Consider the following 25584-nt stretch of genomic DNA (forward strand, 5'->3'; position numbering starts at 1 on the left):
ATTCGGTAGTTCATTAGGTGCATATTTTTTAAGCAAAAATTAATTATTATTGACTTTTTGTTGTTGATTTTTTTTTATCACCATGAATCCTAGGCCCTCTATAGTAGGCCAGTCAAAAATTAGGAGACAAAGAGTATGAAATGTTGTAGCCTCTCGCACAAGGGTGCGTGGGCTCTGGGAACGAGTTTGAAATTGAAGCGCGCTGATTGGCTTATAATATAATATCATTACTCCTCGGGAAACCTGTTTTGGGAAAACAAGCCAATCTTGTTGTTCAGCCTTCTTTACACTAAGTGAATTCATATGCTTCGAATGCGAGTATCACGCGGTGCTACTTTGCAGCAATAAATTTGCCAGTATGCTAACTGTCTCGCACTTTATAGGGCGGAAAGCTCGCTCCATCGAGCGACCAGTTCTCGGTAGATTGTGTAGAGTGCTCGCGAGATGGGAATCCACGGACGCGACAGAAGCAAAGCCGGCAGTACCATACAAAACACTGCAGGTATAAGTTTACTCAATGCCTCGGTCCTATAACTGAGAAGTACGTTAATTGAGTATTTTGAAGGTATACTTGTCAGCTTTGGTTCCCTTTTGTTTATATTTACTCTGGCCCTTAGCCAGTGATGTAAAGCTGACCACACGATCAAATAACAAAAGCTTAATAATCTAGGATGCTGTCGTTCTGCATTAAGGGTGTACTGACATCTGTTGCTAAGGAAAAGTGGATATAGCATAAAGGCCTTGTAGGAAGTCATAAGGGTCTGATATTTGCCAAGTTGACCACCACAAGTGTGCTGACTATTATGATGACATTACCCCGTGACGTCATAATGTGACGTCATAGATACAAATAAAAGCAAATATTTCAAGTAAAATTGCTTGAAAACAAATATTGAATGTGAATCTGTTTTGTTGAATGTGAATTTGGTTTATTTTTATATGGAATTAATCCACCTGTACTTTATTGCAAATATATTCAAAAAGCCCAAATAGTCGTGTTCGTGAACCAGAAGAATGAATACAATACACCAAAAACTGGAATTCGACTCTACCAAATTTTCGTCTTTAATAAGACTTCTTCAGGGCAAGAAGAAGTCTTATTAAAGACGAAAATTTGGCAGAGTGGAATTCCAGTTTTTGGTGTATTGCACTTTATTGCGGATATTTCGGGTGGGGTTGTACTCTCAATTATATTTCAAACTTTCTATCAGAGCAAAGACAGCAGTACACCAAGCTCTGTTCCTGCCGAGGCAGATGTTGTTGTCATTGGGGGAGGATCTGTAGGAACCAGCACACTCTATCATTTGACAAAAATGGGCGTCAAAAATGTCATCCTTCTTGAGCGTGACAAGCTAACCTCTGGAACAACATGGCATAGTGCTGGTCTATTATGGCGGCTCCGTCCCTCTGACCAAGAAGTTGAGATTATCGGCCACACCCGTGACCTAGCAAAAAGCTTAGAGGAGGAGACAGGAGTGTCCCCTGGCTGGATTGAGAATGGAGGACTTTTTATTGCAAACAATAAAGAGCGCTTAGATGAGTACAAAAGATTGATGACGGTAATCATTAGTTTGTTTATAGGGGTCAGAATTTTACTTTTAGGGCAACTTTTCTCATTATTTGCAACATACTTGTAGTAACATGTTACTTTATTTTACCGTTGATAGTGAAACCATATATGAATAGCACAAACATGGTTTGTTGGGAACTATTGAGAGAATTCAAGACATTCCTTGTTCCAAAATGCTAAAAATAGGGCAATATACCCTACCCCAATTTAACATCCATGGTTGCCTCATTATGTGATTTGAGAATTATTATTTTTTTTTAAATTTATTAATTGTGCTTCATTATGCTGTAGTTGGGACATTGCTATGGAATTGACTCTCATGTCCTGGATCCAAAGGCTACAAAAGAGCTCTATCCGCTTATGAATGTGAAAGATCTATATGGGACTTTGTACAGTCCAGGTGATGGAACTATAGACCCCGCAGGGTGGGCATCAGCTCTGACGCGTGGAGCTACCAAAAGAGGGGCTAAGGTAGGATCTAATGGGTCAGTTGGATTTAATGCAAAGCATATAAGTCAATTGCTCCTGTCGATTATTTTCTCTACTGGGTATCACATCCTTTTTATTTGATTTCATTTGTAAGTAAGTACAAGGCTCAAAGAATGACTAAAATGGCAAAATAAGCCTGATATGCAAATTTAGTATCTAGACCTATGAAAATTGACCGTGCTGATTTTTTTGTAGATGGGGCATATAAGTGAAAATAAGTATCACAAATGAAGGAGGGAGGGAGAAGGGCTAAATTACAAAGTGGTTATAAAGTGTTTATTTAAAATCTATAATGTAGCTGTGGCTAAAGCTCCACCCCCCATAAACATGAGATACGGTGGAACCTGGATTTTACGATAACATTGGTTTTACCATCCTTTCTCCTGGTGGAAATACAGAAAAATGTATAAAAAATTACCTCGATCTAACGATTTTGAATACAACAATATTCTCTATTTTACAATACAAATCTGTTCTCCCATCATAATTTATACCTCAATACAACAATATTATTGATTCTGTCTATGAATAAAGAGAGAAAAACCACAGACGTACAGTACAGCTATAATTTATTTTTTTTACTTGACAGATCTTGTTAAACACAGATTACAGTACAGAAAGTAACTGTACAGTCCTACACAGACTACAGTTACAATATTATTATTTTGTAAAAGTTAATTATTAACACAGCCCAGCTACAACAATATTTTTTTATGGATTTTCCTTTAAATTGTGAAATTGAGGGGCTCTTTGCAGCGATACCTTGATTTTGTGATACCTTTTCTTTCTCCCGAGGCATATCGTAAAATCCAGGTTCCACTGTATCTTATATTATGGAAATGATAATACCTGGAGTTGCTTTTATTCTTAGTTTCCTTTTTGCTTAACAGGTGTTTGAGAATTGTCCTGTGACTGGGATAACAACAGAAGTAGATGATTTTGGTGTTCTGCGGGTGTCTGGCGTCGATACTGTAGCAGGTCACATCAAGACCAAGAATGTTGTTAATTGTGGAGGATGTTGGGCACCAGCTGTTGGTGCCATGGCAGGTGTCAAAGTCCCTCTAGTGGCCATGCACCATGCATATATAGTCAGTGAGAGGATAGAGGGGATTCAGAGCATGCCAAACGTTAGGGACCATGATGCATCTGTCTACCTAAAGCTCCAGGGTGATGGCTTGTCAATCGGAGGATACGAACAAAACCCTATTTTCTGGGAAAATGTAAGTGTGCGCAGTGTCTTGGCCCCTTGCACTGATATAAAATGAGGAAATCAAAATCACTAAGCATTGATCATTCTGGAAAATGGGTTGTGTGTGCAGGGCTGTCAAATTGTACTTCAGCGGTTGCTGGCTTGTTTTGACAGCCTCAAGAGTGGATGTCTTTGATATATACTTTTCTGATAGACTAAATAGAACATGATCATATGCTTGTCTAACACCTTATTGTATGTACTTGTGGAAATCCTTGTATTAACCAGACATCTCTATAGACAAGAGAGTTAACTATGTATAGAGGATTAACCAAACCGTTGACATTCTTTGTATTGTTGTTCTAGGTGAAAAAAGACTTTGCATTTAGTCTGTTTGATCTTGATTGGGATGTCTTCAGCGTACACATTGAAGGTGCCTGTAACCGTGTTCCTGTAATTGCCGAGACGGGTGTAAAGTCAACCGTCTGTGGCCCAGAGTCCTTCACCTCTGACCACAAACCCCTGATGGGCGAGGCCCCAGAGCTGAGAGGATTTTACTTAGGGTGTGGCTTCAACTCTGCTGGAATTATGCTTGCAGGAGGGTGTGGCCGCGAGTTAGCAAAGTGGGTAGTCAATGGACACCCTGAACTAGATATGTATGGTTATGATATAAGGTTAGTCACTGTTACTGCATGACGGTTAGCTTTGTGAAATGTAGGGACTTATGAAACATTCCTGTCATGGCGCTTGCATGTACACCCATACAAGTGTTTTTTTCATCTTGTGTACACTGTGGATTTAAAAAAAAAGAAAGGGGGCAGGCACAGCTAGCCCTACCTGTCCTCTCCCCTGTAGTTGTAGGTAGCTGACAGTATAAGCACTGATAATTATTACATTAAGTCACAGCTGGGCTAGGGAGTCGTGATGAGGCCTCTCATCTTTTCTGAATCAGGTTTTATACCAGGTCCATGGTTTCTCGTCCCTGAATTTCCTTTGTTGAACGTCTGTGGGCTTACTAGAAGCTTGGTAAAAAGCACATAGAATGTGGTCGAATATAAGCACTTTTTAAATACTTCTTACTTAAAGAGAGTCTTTGCTTTTGCTTTGAGATAAAAATGTTATTTGCTCATACTCTTATTTTCACTTCAGGCGATTCCATTCATCCATTACTGGTAACCAAAAGTGGTTGTCAGAGCGAAGTCATGAGGCATACGCCAAGAACTACTCCATGGTCTTCCCCCACGATGAGCCCTTGGCTGGAAGAAACATGCGCTGTGATCCATTCCATCAGGTAGGATAATCTACCAACTTCAGAGACAGAGGCAAACGTTTAAGCGGCGCTATGTTTGGAAGTTACATGAAAATTGAATTCTTTAATCAGGACCTCATATAGCCGGAAGTCAGTTGGAAACAGGACCCAAGGCCTATAGCAATCATAGAAACAAAGTGTGAAATCTTGTTGAACCTTTCTAGGTACTACTTGATAATGGGTGTGTATACCAAGAGCGTCATGGATGGGAAAGACCCGGTTGGTTTAAACCGGACTCCAAACCACAGGTAAGCATAAAGGGCATGTCTCAAAGATTGCGACCAGTAATCAGGATCATTGTCGGCATGAATTGAGGCTGGGCAAATTATGGTGATGTTTGTTTCTCTATTTTTGCTTGTAATTTTGTCAATTTATTTAGCATCTATTCTTGTCTATTGATTTTGCCTTGTTGTTAGCATTTTTTTTTGTGTGGCCCTGTCTTTCGACAGGAATGTAGGATTTTCATAAGCTATAAATCAACACACAGTTGAAAAAGTACAGTATGTTGCACGTCTCTGTGAGTAGTTGTGCTGACGTTCCGAACGTTATTAGACCTTGGACCAAAGTAAACACCAATGTTTTGGTGCTCATGCAAATACTTGGATATTTTGTATCATTGTTATTTGTTTCTAAATTAAAGAATGACTCTGTGATATTATTAGAGTGTATCCTCTATCCGGTCAAGGATAAATCTTAATGGTTTCCTTTTGAATATGGTGTCAGAAGTGGTATTTTATTTAACACACGGAAGACATGACGTGGTTTATTTGAGAATCACTGTAGACGCAAGATGTGCGGCAATATTGTAATTGTGAATGTTATCTTGTCTCATTTTCCCAGTTGAAAGACTATGACTTCTATGGTTCTTATGACCGCCCGAGACATGAAGACTACCTTTACAAGGACCTTCTCTCGCAAGAGTACACTTTTGACTTTCCGCCACATCATGATATTGTAAGTGAATAAAAAGATTGGTAAGTTTACGGCGTTCTCAGCCGACCTCCCTCCCTGAAGCACCCAATACCTTATCAGAATATCATGGAAGGAATACAACCTCTATAAGGAAGCAAGGCACCTTAAACACCCTGAAGCTTTCACGTTTCCATTGACACCGTAGTGGTGTCTTATGATAAGCGCCAAAGCACCGCCTTAATTTTTTGGCATTTCTACTGAAACTGTACAAGTTTTCTAAATATTTGCAATGAAGTAAAGTCCCATAACCAGCATGAGATTTTCACGGTTCCACGCCAGTTTTCACGCCTCCACTCACAGCGTATGCGTTGTCTTTAGATCGGCGCTGAAGCAAAGGCTTGCCGTTCCAATGCAGCGGTTTTCAATATGTCTTACTTTGCAAAGTACTACATCTCTGGACCCGATGCCCAAAAGGCCGTTGACTGGATCTTCACGGCGAACATGCAGAAAAAGCCAGGTATATTACGCTGTCCTTTCAATTCCTCTCAACTAAAACCAAATCAAATTGACAAATTTTTTCCTTACACTTGGGAGAAATTTATGGCACCCATGTTGTGTGCTTTCTTCTCCAGGCTCGGTTACCTACACCTGTATGTGCAACAAAGATGGCGGCGTTGAGGCAGATCTGACCGTGTCCGTGCTGGAGCCTGGGGACGGGTCAACTGCAGCCTTGCCGCATTTCGATGGTGATTATCCTCTAGTTAGCTCGAACATTTAGCATGGTAAGCTTATAATCCGGTAGTGTTAAATGGAGTGGAAGGGGGAGGGGGGTTCCTTTATTCCTTCATCATCGCTCGTACTCTCGCTTCCGGTTTCCGCGTCGGCCTTGGCTTCTGGGGATGAAAGAGAATGGTCCCGTCCCTGTAGTATTACGATTAATTATCTTCATTTCGATTTTTTTCTACCAGGTAATGGATTTTACGTCGCTATCGGGGGAGGTGTTGGTCAGCACAGTTATTCCCATCTCACCAACGTTATTGCGGAGAAAGGATTCGACGTGAAGCTCGAGGAAGTGACCAATGACTTGGGGATGCTCAGTGTTCAAGGGCCAAAAAGGTAACCAAAACTCGTGAGAGGCTCGATACTATTCGTGAGTTACTCGGTACTATTCTATACTGTACTTGGTGCTAATCGGAAATTACTTGTTGGCTGTTGAGCATAACTTGGTGGTATTCCGAGATGACTCTGTGATACTGGAAATCATTCAGAGATATTTGGGAGTGACTTCTTGGTTTTCGGGGATGATACGGTAATATTAACAAATGACACGGTAGATTTTTTTAATGATCTGGTGAATAAGGGAATAAGTAAATAAACCCTACAGAATAAATCAACCCTACAGAGTATATTTTTTATAATGTCTTGTTTCCCCAAAAGCCGTGAAATTCTCTCCAAATTGACCGATGCCGACCTGAGCGACGAAGCATTCTCCTTCTCCACTCATAAAATGATCAACATCGCTGGGCACCCTGTGCGTGCCTTGAGGCTCACATTTGTCGGAGAACTTGGCTGGGAACTACACATACCACGGGACTCCTGTGTGCCAGTTTACCGTGCTGTTATGGAGGCTGGACGCGAGCATGGCATAGTGAATGCCGGCTACAGGGCTATTGACTCCCTTAGTGCAGAGAAAGGTAAGAGAGCCCTGAGAAAAATAATGAAAAAGACTCGGATGATCCCTCGGCTGTTGATATGCTGTTGATAGGGTGTTCGGTAAAGTCTCCTACGCAGTCGTTCTAACGTGCGTGTGTCACAAAGCTGCGTAACGCACTAGCACAGGGAGCTCACCTGAATAAAGTTAGTTGAAAGTTACCTGAATTCGTAGAGGTGAGCCCCCTGTGCCACGTGTCGAGTCTTGACCGGGTCGCAAATGGAAACACAAGCAAATAAAGCGAAATCAATCCAGCTTGAGATAATTTTGCACAATTACTTGGTAGAGATTAAGACTATGGTAATATATGCAGTAATGAAATCGCGAATCTGGCCTTCAGCTGCACAAATATGCATCTGAGAGCTGGAATCTCAAAATCAAAGATGGCGGCCATGACACAGTTTTACATTATGCAGAAGGATCGACTATGGCGCAAAGGTCATTTTATGACTGGGCTACCACAGGTATCCCAGTAATAACAGTTTTTTTTCATCTTATGTCATTACGTCCATGTCGTTATCACAGAGTTAAGTGTGCATACCATGTCGTTACATCTCTAATTGTGCACTAGGCATTATTCTCTCGCCAATTTATGCACCAGGGAAAATATAAACCTGCCCTTTTAGGCTGTAACATAGTGATCGGGCCTAAACAGAATTCTTGATTATATGTGCGTCTTTCTTATCACAGGCTATAAGCACTGGCACCAGGATTTAAGACACGATGATACTCCACTGGAGGCGGGGCTTGGTTTCACCTGTAAACTAAAAAAGGACACACCCTTCCTTGGACGCGAGGCGCTCGAAAAGCAGAAGGCTGAGGGGATAAAGAAACGACTTGTGTGCTTCACTCTAGACCAGTAAGTATGCACCATCAAATTCCCATTGCCTTCATACTCAGGGACGGACTTCTCGTAAGGTGGTGGAGTGGATATAAGGGGAGGTATTCCCCCCTCCTTCATACTCAGGGACGGACTTCTCGTAAGGTGGTGGAGTGGATATAAGAGGAGGTATCCCCCCCTCCTTCATACCTAGGGGCGGATTTCTCGTAAGGTGGTGGAGTGGATATACGAGGAGGTATTCCCCCCTCCTTCATACCTAGGGGCGGACTTCTCGTAAGGTGGTGGAGTGGATATAAGGGGAGGTATTCGCCCCTCCTTCATACTCAAGGACGGACTTCTCGTAAGGTGGTGGAGTGGATATATGAGGAGGTATTCCATCCCTCCTTCATACCTAGGGGCGGACTTCTCGTAAGGTGGTGGAGTGGATATAAGGGGAGGTATTCCATCCCTCCTTCATACCTAGGGGCGGACTTCTCGTAAGGTGGTGGAGTGGATATAAGGGGAGGTATTCCCCCCTCCTTCATACCTAGGGGCGGACTTCTCGTAAGGTGGTGGAGTGGATATAAGGGGAGGTATTCCCCCCTCCTTCATACCTAGGGGCGGACTTCTCGCAAGGTGGTGGAGTGGATATACGAGAAGGTATTCCCCCCTCCTTCATACCTAGGGGCGGACTTCTCGTAAGGTGGTGGAGTGGATATAAGGGGAGGTATTCCTCCCCTCCTTCATACTCAGGGACGGACTTCTCGTAAGGTGGTGGAGTGGATATACGAGGAGGTATTCCATCCCTCCTTCATACTCAAGGACGGACTTCTCGTAAGGTGGTGGAGTGGATATACGAGGAGGTATTCCCCCCTCCTTCATACCTAGGGGCGGACTTCTCGTAAGGTGGGTGAAAGGTGTGAGGAAGGGAGGGGGATGGGTGTTGGTGGGTATAAGGGAAGGTATTATTCGGTATGTCTGTGTGGTTGTATGTCCGGTATGTCTGTGTGGTTCATGTCCGGTATGTCTGTGTGGTTGGATTTTTCTATGATCTCCTCTGGGGACGGATTTGATATTATTATTATTATTATTATTATTATTATTATTATTATTATTATTATTATTATTATTATTATTATTATTATTATTAGCATTATTAGCATTAGCATTATTAGCATTATTATTATTATTATTATTATTATTATTATTATTATTATTATTATTATTATTATTATTATTATTAGCATTATTATTATTATTAGCATTATTATTATTATTAGCATTATTATTATTAGCATTATTATTATTATTATTATTATTAGCATTATTAGCATTAGCATTATTAGCATTAGCATTATTAGCATTAGCATTATTAGCATTAGCATTATAAGCATTAGCATTAGCATTATTAGCATTAGCATTATAATTATTAGCATTAGCATTATAATTATTAGCATTAGCATTATAATTATTAGCATTAGCATTAGCATTAGCATTAGCATTAGTATACTAATACTAAGTCCGTATACGCTGCCTCCGCTCCTGAGCTAACTATCGTCCAAAATTTTCTGCGTCGGTGTTACAAACGCAATCACATATCGTACAAGATAGATATACATGAGCTTGTTATACATGAGCTTGTCATATCTGAGCATTTTCAAGAAGGGGTACCCTTCTACTCTTTGTAGGTGACTTCACTTCGGCTAAGAGCCCTTAGAGTAGTCTTATGCTCAAGGTCAACACAGAACGTTTTAAGGCCTCTAATGTAAATAGACTACATTTTAAACATAAGCTATGTTATGTGGTATTTTAATATGAATCAACTCACATACTATCACGAATCTCGCAATTTGATTGGCTCCCGTACTATCTATTTAGACTACAAGTTCTCGTTTATATGAGTCAAATAGCCTCGCTGACTATCTATTGACTCATAGAAAACTCGAACTCGTAGTCTAATTGTTAAACATAGTTTTAGGCTTATTGGTATGTATTTTTACCGATATTTTATTAAGACGTTGTTGTTGTAGTAGTTATTATTATTCTTATTTCTATTCTTCCTCCTCCTCCTCCTCCTTTTGTTGTTGTTGTTGGTATTTATCTGAAATGATTTTGTTGTTAATGTGGGCGCAGTAGCTTCGTTATCAAGTACAGTCCACTGATACCAAGATGATTTTTTCCAGACACAAGGCTTTACTAGGGCTTGAAGCCATTCGGCGCAATGGAGAAGTCTGTGGCTTCATTCGCCGTGGAGACTGGGGGTTTGCTATCGATAAAAGCATCGCCTACGGCTACGTGTACGACCCAAGCGGTAAACCGGTTACAAACGAGTTCATCAAGTCTGGCAGCTACACGCTCGAATCACGTGGGGAGATTTTTTCCGTAGAAGCAATCCTGGGTGCTCCCTTCGACCCGAAGAATCTACGAGTTAAAGGACAGTATGATAAGAGCTCTGTCTTTTCTGAAAAGGCCGCATCCAAGTAAATATCCAAGTAAATTTTTTACACTTACACGTCAAAGAATGCCGTAACTTAGATTCTGGTTCCCAAGTGTGGTGTCAAACCATCAAGAGAATAAGCCTTTTGATCCAACAAGATTGAAATAAATTGTATATGAATATTGGATGGTGGAGGTTTTCGTTCATTTTTACTCGGATAACTCGGGTTTCGGAGTTCAAATGTAACACAAACACCGGTTTTATAGGAGAACATGTATACCATTGTGTAATAAAATAATGTTTGTAATTAAGTGATATTTCTGGTAACCAGAGTGTTTTTTTATAGACAGTGTGCCGCCTGTCTGTCTGCCCGTCTGTCTGTCTGTCTGTCTGTCTGTCTGTCTGTCTGTCTGTCTGTCTGTCTGTCTGTCTGTCTGTCTGTCTGTCTGTCTGTCTGTCTGTCTGTCTGTCTGTCTGTCTGTCTGTCTGTCTGTCTGTCTGTCTGTCTGTCTGTCTGTCTGTCTGTCTGTCTGTCTGTCTGTCTGTCTGTCTGTCTGTCTGTCTGTCTGTCTGTTGTCTTGTTATTATGAACACAACTTGATTCTTCAAATACTGATTTTTCCATATGATACCCCCCTCCCCACCCCCCTTCAGCCAATCCTGGGTACTCGCCAGAGGAAAACTCGAAATCTCATCTCCGCTTACTCAAACTACCTCGAGCTCCCCAAAAACAGGTTTTCGTTTATTTTTACTCGGATAACTCGGGTTTCGGAGTTCAAATGTAACACAAACACCGGTTTTATAGGAGAACATGTATACCATTGTGTAATAAAATAATGTTTGTAATTAAGTGATATTTCTGGTAACCAGAGTGTTTTTTATAGACAGTGTGCCGCCTGTCTGTCTGCCCGTCCGTCTGTCTGTCTGTCTGTTGTCTTGTTATTATGAACACAACTTGATTCTGCATTTTTGAACGCATCACATCACACTAACAAAATTATCGGCATGTTTTTTAAATTTGGCCAAATCTCAGGAAGGAGGTTCTTATAATAATAAAAAAAAGATCGTATCACTCGCACTATTTTATAACTCCACCCTCTCTCATGACAACTCCGCCCTCCCCCACCCCCCTTAAGTACATGTGAATGAAGACGAAACGATCTATATGATTCATTATCGTTGGAAAAAGCTAAAATAGAACTATTGAAGTTAAGATACCAAGGGTAATGTTTTTGTGTCACCATATCGTTTATTTTCCTGTATTCCATGCACGCGTTGACTGCGCACGCGCTTGCCGACCCTGAAATCCCCGGATGGTGTTGTGTCGTAGCGTCTGTGAAGATATAGTAATACGCCATGCTTGGTACAGAAATCACAAGATTTCTGTCCCAAAACTGGCCATAATTTCTTAAGAAATAATTAAGACAGCAGTGGTATGCTTTTAAGAAAGGGTATGTGTGAAGAACAACCGTATTATTTCATAAAATGGATGGAAATAAACCTCGCAAACCGAGCGAACTCGAGGGAAGAGAGTTCCAAGGTGAGTTACTATGTCGATCGAGCTGTTCTTCGTTATGTTATAAGTAGAGTTGTTTGCGAGTTTACTCAATCCCCTAGAGCATAGCATTTTTAGTTAGGACTCCAATTACTGTTATCTCAAAACGTCGAATTGTTGTAGCCATATGTTTGCGGCCTGCTTGTTTGGACGGCAGTTGCATGTGCTTCCCAGACTCCGGTGGCTTGTAATAACTTTAACATATAAGTGTAATACACCGTCACCCGCATCCTTTGCACGTATTTTCGTCACTTTCTCAATTAACTCCATTTACTTTTAATGTTTTGTGTATTTGAAGTAAGATAATACTGGAATTATCTTTGCTCATATTTGTCTATTTTGTGGGTTTATCGAAGTCGTTTACACCTTCAAAACAACACATTCGATCATGTTTATTCATATCACATATCCGTTAAATTTACTTTTTCATATATACCCCAAAGCCACAAATTATTGTCCTTCCTTTATGTATATCCACATAACGTCTTTATCGCTAAGTAGCTACGTTGCATTGCATTTTGATTTATTGACTTGTTTGCGAAGTATGCATATGGTAAAGACTCGAATAGCTCGCGTGACTTTACCGTCCTGAAATTCGGATCGCTTGATCGCGATTCTCACTTTCCTCAACTGTTTAGCTATGTTTTAGTACTAGGGAATTAATGTCTGTGACTTCGCCTTTCGTTTCCGATCTTATCTGTGCGTTTTTAACATCCAATGCATAAATGAACCATGATATTTGAATGTCTGTATTGTTAGGAGAGAAAGGTTATTTTTCGGTATGACTTTGTTGTCAAAATCGAATTTCTTTACGTCATACAGTAATCCTAGCCCCCATTTTAAATTTCGTTTGCTGTATGACTAAAATTCCTAGTAAGTTTTAATCATTTTATGATGGGGTGTTTTTTCTAATATAATTTATCTAATACATATTTTGCTTGTTTACTTGATTAATATGAATTTGTGATATAAGACGGAAAAACTGGAAGCACAATAGCCATCATCATTGCTATAGGATGGTGGGAAAATCACATATACCCTTCATCTGTCATGCACCCAATATTTTAACTTTGCCCTTGACTGAGCTCAAGTTATCCGGGCTATTTCCTTTTTAATTACCATTATTGTGTTGGCATGTTGATTGTCATTAGATAAATATGATTTTTTTTGCTATAAACACCAATAATTATTCATTTTACCAAACTGAAGAAGCTTTATGCTGCAACTGGTGCACATTACACAGCTTATACCAAAGTAAAGCCAAACCTTCCATAACATCAACAGGATAACCACCGTGTTATTTGAAATTACCTACTTCCTGAAAAAAAGTATCCTCAAGTTCCCAGCTAACTTGGACTGTTTTCGTGTCCTCTGACAAAGTAAACTTAATTCTATTGTACTTATAGTATTAGCTATACTTAGCATAGCTATAATATAATATAAATAATATATAATATGATATAAAGAAAAAAATTATGATTTGCTTTATTATGACTTAAAAATGACTCTAGATATATTATGCGTGGGAGTTTGGAATGCTTTTTGTTGTGTACAATAAGAACACAGTAAATAAGTTCCAAGAAATAAATACAGGGTTACTGATATTGAAAGTTTTCTGAATGTAAAGTGTTAATAATTTTATAGACAGATAACGGTAATATTACCTCAGATAGTGGGCGGAATAATTATTTGTACTTGTTGATCAATACATCACATTGAGACTAAAAGCTGTCATTTTTTCAAGTCATACAAATTAATATTTTCACTTTTAGCTTTTAATTTGACAGCATGCTCAGTACATACAGTTGTACAGCACAAGTGTGAAAAGGAAGTTGATATTCCAATACTGTAAATCTAAAAGTACATAAAAAATGTACTTTTAGATGTCAAGAACATTTACTGGTAATTGGCTTCTTTTTCCCTGACATAACTGTGTATGCTAAATTATTTTTATTTTCTTTGGTACAGATAAAAGAAGAGCCAATGGTATCGTGTCAACTGAAGATAAGATCTTCCCAAGGCCACTGGCTGTTACTCAAGGGTTAAGTCCTCTTTTATTTCATCAGCCTATGTTACCACTACATCGACAACAACCTGGGATGCAGCATTTTCATGCCCCTTACCTAACACAGGCTAGCCTCTTCTTCTCTCCCCAATTAATAAACTCTCACCAGCTCCCATACAGCCAACAACAAATAATAAGTCAGAGGGGAGGGGTAATTCACCAGGTGGCCTCCCTGGTGAGACTAACCACAGAAGAAAGGCTACAACAGGAGTTGAATGGGTCATCACGAGAGCAGTACAGCAGAGATAGACCCATCTCTTCAACCTCTGAAAGATCTCAAGGCTCACCTGAAGCACCCAAATCACAACCGATGAAAGTCATCCATCAAGTTTCTCGAGATGAAAAGGACTATGAACAAGATGACTCTCCTTTATCACAATCCATGTCTTGTGACTCAATGCCTAGTACTCCCAAATCAGAAGCATCGCCCCAAGCGCCAATCAAGTCCCCGGAGACCCCGCCTAGTTTTTCTGCTGCGTCTCCGCGGCCTGTTGTGAATGAGATATGTGCAATATGTCTTGACAAGGCTACAGGCCAACACTATGGTGTCACTAGCTGTGAAGGCTGTAAAGGGTTCTTCAAGAGAAGCGTTCAGAATAAAAAGGATTACACATGCCGCAACCTTACTAAAGACTGTCCCATTGACAAAAGGCACAGAAATAGGTGCCAGTACTGCCGTTTTCAGAAGTGTATCCAGGCTGGAATGATAAAGGAAGGTAAGATAAATTGTTTGGGTTAAATAATCAACAAAATATGTTTTTGCACACTTCCAATCATTCACAAAACATTACTCAGAATAGAATAAATTTTATTCAAGTAACATTACTAGCAGGTTTCTAATCAGTGGACATGTCCAAAAATATAAAATCTTTCACATGATTGAGCTAAAGTGCCATAAAAATAGCATACATTTTTCTATTTAAAATGTTTGAAAACTAGTAGGAGTATGACCCAGACCTGTTTGTCAGCAATTGGGGACTTGCGCTAAGAGATCATGTGACCTTTCTGCACGTTAGTTTCCGTGAAAACAATTCCAGCTCAAATGAACTCCCCTCCCTAAAAAACAAAATAACCAAACAAAAAGATCAGAAATTACTGTGCCAGTCACACCAAGAACGACAGCAGTCACATAATCTCTCAGCGCAAGTCCCCTATTGCAGAAATTACTATTTTAAGCTGGCATTGTTGGTTTTGCCATGTGCAGCGGTGAGAGAAGATCGTACCCCAGGTGGAAAGCACAAGTCTAGTCTGCTACGGACCAAGTCTGTACAAGATGCAATCCCTTGCAAAATGCGCCGGACAAGCTCAACCTCCTCTTGTAGCTCTGTACTAAGCTCAGCAACAACTGCTGCTCAGGTCAAACCAACCAAAGAGTATATAGAAGTTATTGATGAGCTAATAGGAATATACAAACTGGATAATCAGTCTTGCGATGACTGCCCAGGCTGCAAAGAAACTGGGATGAAAGAAAAGACTCTTGCTCATCTTACCCAGCTTGCAGAACAGCAGCTTGTTAGGTGTGCCAGTTGGTTTAAGCACCTAAAACTGCTAAAGGGCATCTGTGAACTCGACCAGCAAACTCTTGTCACTAATGTTTGGGTGGAGCTTATGCTTGCCAACCTTATCAAGGAGTCTGAGAACTTAGAGAACAAAGCTAAACTCTGTGATGGACAGATTCTGGATTTTGAGACTGCAGAGATTACAGGGATAGGAGACATTTTGCAAAGAGTGGTACAAATGGCAGCTAAGTTTCGTGAGTTTCAGCTGGAGAAAGTGGAGATTGTCTGCATGAAAATGATTATATTATTGAATCCAGGTAAGTGGCAGGTACAACACCTACTAAGGTACAGAAAGAAAATAGGGTGATTTAAATCCAAGATGCTGGCAAGAGGATGATACCTCATGCTCGTTTCTTTGCACACACATGCTGATATTTGCTGGCTTTGCATCCTGAAGAGGATGTAAGAAAGCATGAAATGTTGTCCTGTACAGGACGTGGCACCACCAAAAAATGCATAAAGGCGGCGTCATCTTGTTTGTGTTTGGCTATAACCTCCATAAACCACATCTTACAGAATGACCACTTTTTACATTGCTATATGACACATTTGTCACAGTGCAACCAGTTAAACCATGGACAGTGGGAGTATGTATGGAATGTTTAAAGCTGCGTTGACACTAGTTCGAAGGTATGACAGAAACCTCAACCGTTAAAAGACAAAAGAATCTATTAGAATCCGAGATATTTAACAGGCCATCTCTCTAAATTATCAATCACATCCTCAGAAAATATTTCAATATTTTGAAATATTTTTCACGTTTTCCGTTAAAAATCATCGGAGATTGTTACATAATTGACCAGAAGTAAACAATGCGGCTTTAATTTGACCAATGACATGAGTATTGCAGACAGCCAACCAGGAACATGTCTCAATAAGTCTCAGTTAACTGAATTATCGCTTGTGTAACAATAAACATTCCACACATATTTTTGGTGTTCACAGTTTTACAGGTTGTGCTGAAATACGGAAAATAAAGCAATATTTCTAGCACCTTTTTTGTAGGGGCGAGAGATGGTTGATCACTAAGCCCTATGAATATCCTCCAAACAATTAAAACATGTAATAAACCACAGAAGTATTTTTTAACTCTTATTTATATGTATATTTTTTATATTAATGGACATACAACGTCTACTGTTTTCTTTGAATGCTGTCATTATTTTGTTCTGTTATCATTGTTTAAGAAGGGCATCGACTACATATATGCCAACATATTGGTATTTCAGTCCCTTCAATGCCAACCTTATTTTTTTATTTATTTTTTGCTATGTCAGATCTACCTGGCTTACGAAATCAACAACTGATTGAGCAACTTCAAGACAAAGTCCACTCTGCCCTACAAGAGCACATCAACCTTGCCTTCCCCAGGGAGCCAAACCGCTTTGGCAACATCTTACTCAGATTGCCCGAGCTGAGGTCCATAGGAACCAAGAGCTTGGAGCGACTGTTCATGTTGAACCTCACAGGACAGATACACCCCTCCACATCCTTGTCAGACCTTCTCCACACTGGCAAGAGATAACCATGCATTCATTATCATATGGGATTGGGGCTATGGTAAGTAAAAACCTCTTAAAGATACCCCGGGGGGTTGCAGGGCACCCCCCCCCCCCCCCCCCCCCCAACGACCGAAGGTCCACTTTCGGTTCCCAATATACATGCTATTTGTATACAAAACTTTTAAAGCATAAGCTTCTTTCTGGTATGTACCTGAATCCAACAACAAACGTCCGGTGAATATACTGCAAAGACATTAACAAATAGTTTTTTGTTTTTTTTCGGGAGTCCAGATTGTAACTCACTGCCCCCCCCCCCCCAGCGATAGCCATGTGTCAAATGCTATGTTTCTAGAAACTGCAAAAGTCATGTTATGGGTAACATAAAAATAAACAAAATCTTTGGAAACTATTTTCTATGGAAATAGATTTCAGATAAAATGCTAGTGGACCAGGGCCAGATGTTAATGTCATTTAGTTTGGTTCTCGTGAACATCGCTTATACTAATTACTGTAGAAAAAAAACTGGATATTGAAGAAGGTTGTTACAGTAATTATGATTTTGTCGATATATTCATTTTATTGTGGTTATATAATTTGTTAACAGCATTTTGTGACTTTATCCATTTACTGTGGGTTGTTGACCTCTTATACTCAGCCATAGGCCAGTTCCAGTTCTTACAGCTTTGAAGTCTAATTCATTTAAAATAGGTAATTAGCTTAAACCAGGATGTTGTTATTTTCTCTACAGAAAATAGGAAGCCAAGAGCGAGGTTTTCCCGGTGTCAAACCACTGCGATCTGAAATTGTCCGAGGGGAACGAACCCTGATTACTGTCGTGCCACCACAGGGATGCGGAAGCATGTCTAGAAAAACGAACTGTCTTCTACTGAAAAGCGCCAATCCAACAGTCAGAATCCAATGGTCTTTGTAATAACCGATTGGTTCGTGCGAGTGAGTGATTACACCAGTTGCAGAAATTTAGCTTTGTGATAAGCCTCCACTCAAATGTTCATAAAAGTCATAATGTGCTTGTCATGGTGGGTGTACTAGTTTTGGTTGTGTTTCATTTACCGCATTGGAAAGCTCGCTTTGTGTGAGCAATACCAGGAGCTCCATCAATGTGCAGGACAGCTCTCGAACTCTGAAAACATGAAACTTACATCGTTATAAGGATTTAGGCTTATCCTTACCAGCAGCTCCACCTATGGCAGGTCTGCTATCGAACTGTATCACTAAACGATCACGTGGAATATATCGGGCTTAGTAAGCGTGCTATGTTCCAGAAGTACCAGAAAAAATTGACGAGCTCCTGCCAGAGCCTGATCTTAAAAAAAACATTATCATAACCATTTTGTTAGTGCTGTGTGGACCGACTTAGATAAAGGTCATAATATATAGTGAATTAGGCTTGCCAGTTTAGAAGTACTGCTTTGACTGATGTATTTTCTACTAGCATGGCACTTTGCAGGCGCCACCGTGGGCACCATGACATGGGTAAGGATAGTAGCCAATAAGGACGCAGATGTTTTGAATGACATGATCTTCAAAATCTTGAATGTTTGCACCATATTTTGAGCTCGCATTTCATTGGTTAAGTGGAGTTCATGTCAGTCAAACTACTTTTCCCGCAATCTGGTTGGCTGGCTTTTAAAAACTGCTAAGCTGCTAAGGTTACAGCGGAAGCACACGTTGCACTGTAACTGATGTAGGCATTCGTTGGTATCGGGTTTTCTAGTTCCTCTAGGTGGAACATAGCAGTACCGTAGCCAACGGTCCCTTGGGTGTTTGAACGAGCCCCTAGTAACAAACACAGACGTCCGCTAACTAGATAAGAAGAAAATGCCATAAAACCTTGTTGGTTACGACTCTCACAGCACGAGTTGTCGATTGGGAATGACTCGAAATTGGTACTTATGCTTGCAGGGACGTCTGCTGTAGATTCACACGGGGTTCCCCTGTATATTCACTTCTATGTGTGATAGCTACGAGAAAGCGAATCTCCCGCTTAGAAGTGTGCTATCACAGAGACCCGAATCACATTAAACTTGTCAGTGTGAAAATACACACTGTTCTAGATTTGTATTGAGTCCTGTGTTGTCATGGTTTCAAGATTTGAGTGTGAAACTATCAGATTAGAATATTTTAACAGGTTTATACACTACAGGCTCTAGTGAGCATTTTTTGTACTTAACGCTATCGTCGTAAAAGGCCAATCTCGTTTTATATTTTGATCACGTATTAATTTGAATAGGTGTGATTCAACTTAAACTGTGAAACAGTTGTAGGATGTAAACACCAAAAAGCGAGGGAGAAAATACAAATTGGTTTCTTTTATGATTATCTAACTATGTACTTAACGGTAGGTAGTGTTTCACGGATTACGTTATTAAAATATCTTACCATACGTTATAGTTGAGATTATACTTGAAATACTAGGACCCCTATATTTTAAGACCAGAATAGAGTGGGGGGGGGGGGGGGGGGGGGGGGATGGGGGGTGGTGACGTAAAGGTCCGGAAAACGTTTGCCCACGCTGTCACACTATGGAAAACGAAGAACACTTTCTTGTCAAATGCCCAATTTACAAATAACTTGGAAATACTCATTCGCAACAACTAAATATACATTTCCCAAATTTTACAGATTTAATAACCCCCCAAAAACACCATAGCATTGTAGCTAAATCCATTTATAACTGCTCTTTTCAATTAGACAAGCTTACTTATAAATATTAGAGAATAACCGCTCCCATAGATCTGTCCGTCTGTCTGTCTGTCTTAACCCTCTTTTGACTGATACAGTGACCATGGTAGAGGAGCGAATTACCGAGAATAGATGAGGGCTTTGTATAAAAGTGTTACTAGAAATTTCACGAATCATTGCAAATGCTCAGATACATCGGTTAGCTTCACACAGTAGCGGCTATTTAAGAATTTTTTTTTATTATAAATGTCAAACCCACGATATGCCCCACGTTATCTCGTGGTCCAACATTGTCTAATTGTGAAAAGAGACGGATGTGTCTATAAATGGTCTGTTTGTTAAGAAAAGTTTAGAGCAAGGTGTGCCAAATAGGAACATTAGACGAATGACTTATAATATAGCCTTATGCCCGTGATAAACAGACGATTTGTCACAGTGCTGACGCACTCTAAATATTTTAGTGTGTTTTAAAGTTTACTGAAATTCATAGCTAATAAATGATACTTTATACACGAGGTGTTAAGTTTGTTTCCCAGGGGCGGATCCAGGATTTTAAAATGGGGGGAGGGGGGGGGGGAATTTTAAATGCAATAGCTCAAACCAAAGCCTAGTTGAAGCATTTGTGGTCAGTACATCAGCACTGATTGATGTTTGGTCCCAGAAAGGGGGGGGGGGGGGTGAAAATTCACCTATTTCACCCCCCTATGGATACGCCCCTGTTTCCCTCCCTTTAGATACTGTATTAAATATGTAAGTTCAGACACTTTGATATCAAGGGTAGTTTTACTAGGATAATTTAACGTGACTTTTAACTTCACCTGGAAGAGGCTTTGAGAAGTTCACTTTTCCATATTATGCCATTGCCCTTTTAGTCCTGGCTAAAAAAAAGACGGTTGGTTTAATGTTGTAAGAATTTATTTGGAAATGGGTGGAATCTTTTCTGTCTGGAGGGACACAGAGTTTTTAATAGACCCAAAATTCACGTTTCAATAATATAATGACTTTTTTCATCTTTATTTATTTGATTTCGTTTTTTAATTGAAGTGGCTATCCCTTTAGGGTCGGGATTTATTTTGCCGACGATCATTCCCGTTTGTTTTCGTGGGAAAACAACCCCGCCCCACGGGAAACCCAAAAACTTGTTTGACCCCGGCCCCCTCCTTATCTGTAAAAATCAACAAAACTACATTAATAATAAGAAATGTAGATACATATAAACAAATCATGCAATAAAAAACAACCAAGAAATAATATTTCAAAGTCAATAAGTCAAATGTGGCCTTGTGGCGTTTTGAAACAGTAAAGAATATTCACCTATACCTATAATCTTTGCATGCCAGGGGTGGATCCAGGGTAGTTTACGTGAGTTCCGGAACACACTCAAAGTTTTTCAGACCAAGTTATTTTGAACTTAAATGGCTTTTTAAAAAATACTCCGATATCCCTAGAAACTATTGGCTTGTCTTTGGAAATCATTCAATCTCCTGTATTTTTGGTTTTTAATTAAATTAAACACGTAAAAAGATGCCTTATCGTCTTTATTATTCTTATGCGACTTCACGGAGCGCCCTGGATCACGAGCTTTGGATTTGAGCTTCGATTACTTTTCGGGAACCTTCGGAAATCCGTCGGGTAAGATCGGAAAATATTGTCACCAATTTGCAAGCGAGGGGGTGGGTGAGGTGTTATTATAGTTAGCCTTGGAACACACTCAAAACCTCGCGCGATTGGCTGGAATTTTTTTTATTGTGTTGGAACTCACTCAAAACCATTTTTGATTGGCTAACTCACTTGGAAACCACCGCGGAAACTATCGACAAAAGTATAAAAGGGTGTGTACCTCCCCCAACGGTCTTCTTTCGTTTGCCTTCACTAGAGTCTCAGTACTTGCATCGGAGTTAACGAAGGAATTAGTTAACAAATTGCACTAGTTTTTACTCTTTATGGCTCGTGCTCCTTTCTGTCGGAAGGAGAATTGTTCTCCCTACGACATTGGCTTAGTCTTCGACAAGATCGCCAGCTATTCGCCTCAGGACAAGTTGAAATTCATCGAAAATGTATGGAAACCAGGTGAGCTTTTCGATTTCCCAGTGTCAATAGAGAATGGAAAATCTCGCAAGTTTGTTTTAAACTGGCTAAAGAAATATCCATGGCTAGCCTACTCTAAATATTACAATGGAGTGTTTTGCTTAGCTTGTGTTTGTTTCGGAGTTCAGTGTGGGCGAAACGCTAGTAAGTTAGACAAATTATTGAAGTCTCCTCTTACAAATTGGACTTCGGCCGCTTCGCGCTTTACAAAACACGCGCAATGAAATTGTGAAATTCACAAATTTTCTATGATTGCTATAGAAGAATTTAAGAAAATGATGCGAACAGACGCTGTCCCGATAAATCTGCAGTTAAATAACATCGTTCAACAGCAAATTGCTAGAAACCGTGAGATCCTTAGGTCCCTTTTTAAAACAATTATTTTCTGTGGGAAAAACAATATCCCACTCAGGGGCTTGAGGGATAGTGACCCCACTAATGCTGCCCTAGCTGGTAATTTCCAGGCACTGCTTGAATTCCGGGTAGATAGTGGTGACCAAATACTGGAGCAGCACCTAGAAAATGCACCAAGAAATGCCACATACATTTCAAAGACCATCCAGAATCAAATAATATCAACTGTTGGTGCTCATATTTTAAATAATTTATCTCAAGAAATGAGGGATAGTAAATATTTTTCTGTAATGGCAGATGAAGCGGCTGATATAGCAAACAAAGAAAATCTTTCTGTTGTGATTAGATTTCTCGACTCAACCAAAAACTTCAGAGAAGAATTTATTGGATTTTATATTTGTAAGGAGGGAACAACAGGAGAGGCCATCAAAGACCTTATAACTGCAGCTGTAGTAGACTTAGGATTGATGATGGAAGACTGTCGTGGCCAATGTTATGATGGCGCTGGCAATATGGCTGGACGACTTAATGGAGCCTCCTCGTTAATCAGAGCAGAACATGAGAAGGCAATTTTTGTCCATTGCATGAATCACCAGCTGAATTTGTGTATTGCCAATACCTGCCAATTACCAAATGTCAGAAACATGATGGATGTTGTGCGAAAGCTTTTTTAATTTTTTGACAACTCTCCCAAGCGACAAGAACATTTAGAATTCAAGATCATAGAACTTTTGCAAAAAAAACAAAAACAAAACCACACTGCTTTAATTAATGTATGCCGCACCCGATGGATTGAAAGGATAGATGCTATGGACCGAATAGTTGAGCTTCCCATCCAGTCACAGCTACACTAGAAGATATCTCAATGAACAGACACAAGCATGAAAATACCAACTGGAATCCTACCAGCAGACAAGATGCCCAATCATTACTTAATGCTATCAACTTTTCCTTTATTGTTGCTATTGTTATTGTCAGACATATTTTGGCACTAACTAAGCGACTTACAGTGAAGCTGCGAAGTAAAGCTATGGATATCCTGAAAGCTAAAGAAGAACTTGCTCTTCTGATATCAGTTCTCACAGAAATGAGCAATGACATTGATGCCACACACCATGAACTGTACCAGGATGCAGTGACTATCGCAAGACAAGTAGATGTACAACCAGATATGCCAAGGGTAGCTCAGAGACAGACACATAGACCCAATGCTCCTGCTTCAAATCCTGAAGACTATTAACAAGATAAATCTGACCAGAGTTTTCCTAGACCATGTACTCGAGCAGCTCGATTCTAGATTCAAGGATGATGTATTTATCTGCTACAAAGGTATTTCGATCATACCCTCTGTTTTGATTGCTACTGATGACTGGAAGCCTAATGTTTTAGAATTTTGTAACTATTACAGACAGGACATGCCAAATTATATAGGTTTACAGGCAGAGCTTTTATTATGGGAGAGATTATGAAAGGGGAGGGATAACAGAGGAGAAGTGATTCCAGACACTCTTAGGCTACACTGGAGGATATTGACAGATGCATATGTCAATATTTATTTCATGTTAAGATCCTGATCACACTTCCAATTTCATCTGCTTCTTGTGAGAGATCCATTTCATCCCTTCGAAATCTTAAAACCTATTTGAGAAGCACAATGACTGAGGACAGATTGAATGGGCTGGCACTAATGTATACCAACAAATACATGGATTTAGACCTGGACAGAATAATAGATTTATTTGCTCAATTGCACCCTAGGAGAATGAGAATGGCAAACATATTAACTTAAATTTTTGCTTTGTTCGTTTACTATGCACCATCTGTTTCTAGAGGGCTTGTGAGTTATGTTCCATCTGGGTCTTACCCTCAAACTGATGGATAACAGCTACAGAAACTCAAACTGGTGCCTGTATAACTTTCTTAAAAAGTCATGTCTAGATGTTTTTTTTATTTAGTGATTATTTCAATTTTTCTATTGACACTGGGATTTCATGTAAAGCTCAAATGGTTTACAAACATTTCCCTGTGCTCCAGAAGCTGCAGTTTCAAATGATAAAAAAGGGGAGTATTTTTCAAATTTATATATATATTTTATAATCATTTAGTACTTCTCATTTTTATAACTTGATATTAATGTTGTATTTTTCTCCAGAGCTCCAGTTACTGCAGTCCCCAAGGATGAAAAAGGGGAGTTTTTATTCAAATTATGTTGTCTATAATTTGTACATATCTTTTGTATATGACATATGATATTAATATTGTTTTTTTTTTTTCTTATTATCTTGAAAACTCCTGGACCAAGGACCAACCACAGGCTTGCCATCTATAAGTACCATTTTTCCTTCTCCTGCTCAAAGACAGTTAGTAGGCAGCTATATTGGACATAGACCAGTGGCACCGGTTTGGATACCAGAAACTTTTTGTAGAGCAAGGTGTTCCATGTACCACCTTCAACAAAATAAAACTTTTTTTGCCTTTATGATAGCATGTTTTTTTGTTCTTTTTGGGGTAATTAACTTTTCTGAAAATGCAGAAAATGGCATTTATAGAGCTTGAAATTTCAAATTTTCTTGGGGGAGCATGCCCCCAAACACCCTATTGTTGGTGTTTCGGTGGAAACTACTCACTCAAAAACCTGGATCCACCCCTGCATGCCATATCAGCGCTAGTCCATATCACGCAGGACAATTTTACATTTTACTGCATCGTCCTGTGCCCTTGGTCTGATAGATCTCCCAGATCTTGTACTCGCGGGGGTGTCCAAAGCAAAGGTATCCGAGTCAGACTTGTATACACATTGACATTATCTAATAACCTGCCGTACTAGATTCCTAGTATATTTTACAAATGCCTTTATTTAACATTTAAGTTGTTGTTTTTTATTGATTCTATAGGTTAAGCTTAAATGAACTACTGCCGAGTAATAAGCATTGTTAAATTAGTCATTTCACGGCTCAACAGCAGTAAATGTAGCCTAAATATGTTATTGACAACGATAGGAAACAGCTTTTTTTGCATTTTGATTACTCATTTCAATCAAAAGTTCCTACTTTTTAAGGGATGAAACTTTTTTGACCCCCCCCCCCCCCCTTCAACAACATTTAAACTTTTATGATCCCCCCCCCCCCTTCGACTTCGCGAACGCCAGCCCAGCGAAATACAGAGAAAAGAGGCCTCTGGTAGCAGGGAACCCTTCGACATACCCAAAACTTTTTTAGCCCCTCCCCCCCCCCTTCCCATTTGGGAGCCGACCCCCCCCCCCCCCCCCCCCCCCCCCTCGGCCATAAATAATGAACACTCCCTAATAGCATATTATGCCAG

The 25584-nt window shown here is 39.8% G+C and overlaps 3 protein-coding genes across 3 annotated transcripts; all 3 read left to right on the forward strand.

Moving 5' to 3' along the window:
• Positions 1 to 286: 286 nt before the first annotated feature.
• On the forward strand, positions 287 to 10748 carry LOC5503178 (sarcosine dehydrogenase, mitochondrial). Its single transcript, XM_032371460.2, has 14 exons — positions 287 to 502; positions 1212 to 1559; positions 1862 to 2041; positions 2950 to 3279; positions 3615 to 3922; positions 4398 to 4539; positions 4722 to 4805; positions 5398 to 5511; positions 5848 to 5986; positions 6102 to 6215; positions 6438 to 6585; positions 6907 to 7163; positions 7871 to 8039; positions 10184 to 10748. Exons 1-14 carry the CDS (start codon positions 359 to 361, stop codon positions 10482 to 10484), a joined length of 2778 nt encoding a protein of 925 aa, XP_032227351.2. The 5' UTR covers positions 287 to 358; the 3' UTR covers positions 10485 to 10748.
• Positions 10749 to 11724: 976 nt separating this feature from the next.
• Positions 11725 to 19522, forward strand: LOC5503187 (retinoic acid receptor RXR-alpha-A). The gene is made up of 5 exons (XM_032371461.2): positions 11725 to 11977; positions 13961 to 14773; positions 15262 to 15873; positions 16894 to 17176; positions 17867 to 19522. The coding sequence occupies exons 1-4, from the start codon at positions 11923 to 11925 to the stop codon at positions 17139 to 17141; spliced, it is 1728 nt and encodes a 575-aa protein (XP_032227352.2). The 5' UTR covers positions 11725 to 11922; the 3' UTR covers positions 17142 to 17176; positions 17867 to 19522.
• A 2227-nt stretch (positions 19523 to 21749) lies between these two features.
• On the forward strand, positions 21750 to 24742 carry LOC125570137 (52 kDa repressor of the inhibitor of the protein kinase-like). Its single transcript, XM_048731250.1, has 2 exons — positions 21750 to 21891; positions 22561 to 24742. The coding sequence occupies exons 1-2, from the start codon at positions 21765 to 21767 to the stop codon at positions 22935 to 22937; spliced, it is 504 nt and encodes a 167-aa protein (XP_048587207.1). The 5' UTR covers positions 21750 to 21764; the 3' UTR covers positions 22938 to 24742.
• The last annotated feature ends 842 nt before the right edge of the window (positions 24743 to 25584 follow it).

The sequence above is a fragment of the Nematostella vectensis genome, chromosome 8, assembly GCF_932526225.1.
Source record: "Nematostella vectensis chromosome 8, jaNemVect1.1, whole genome shotgun sequence".
Taxonomy (NCBI): domain Eukaryota; kingdom Metazoa; phylum Cnidaria; class Anthozoa; order Actiniaria; family Edwardsiidae; genus Nematostella; species Nematostella vectensis.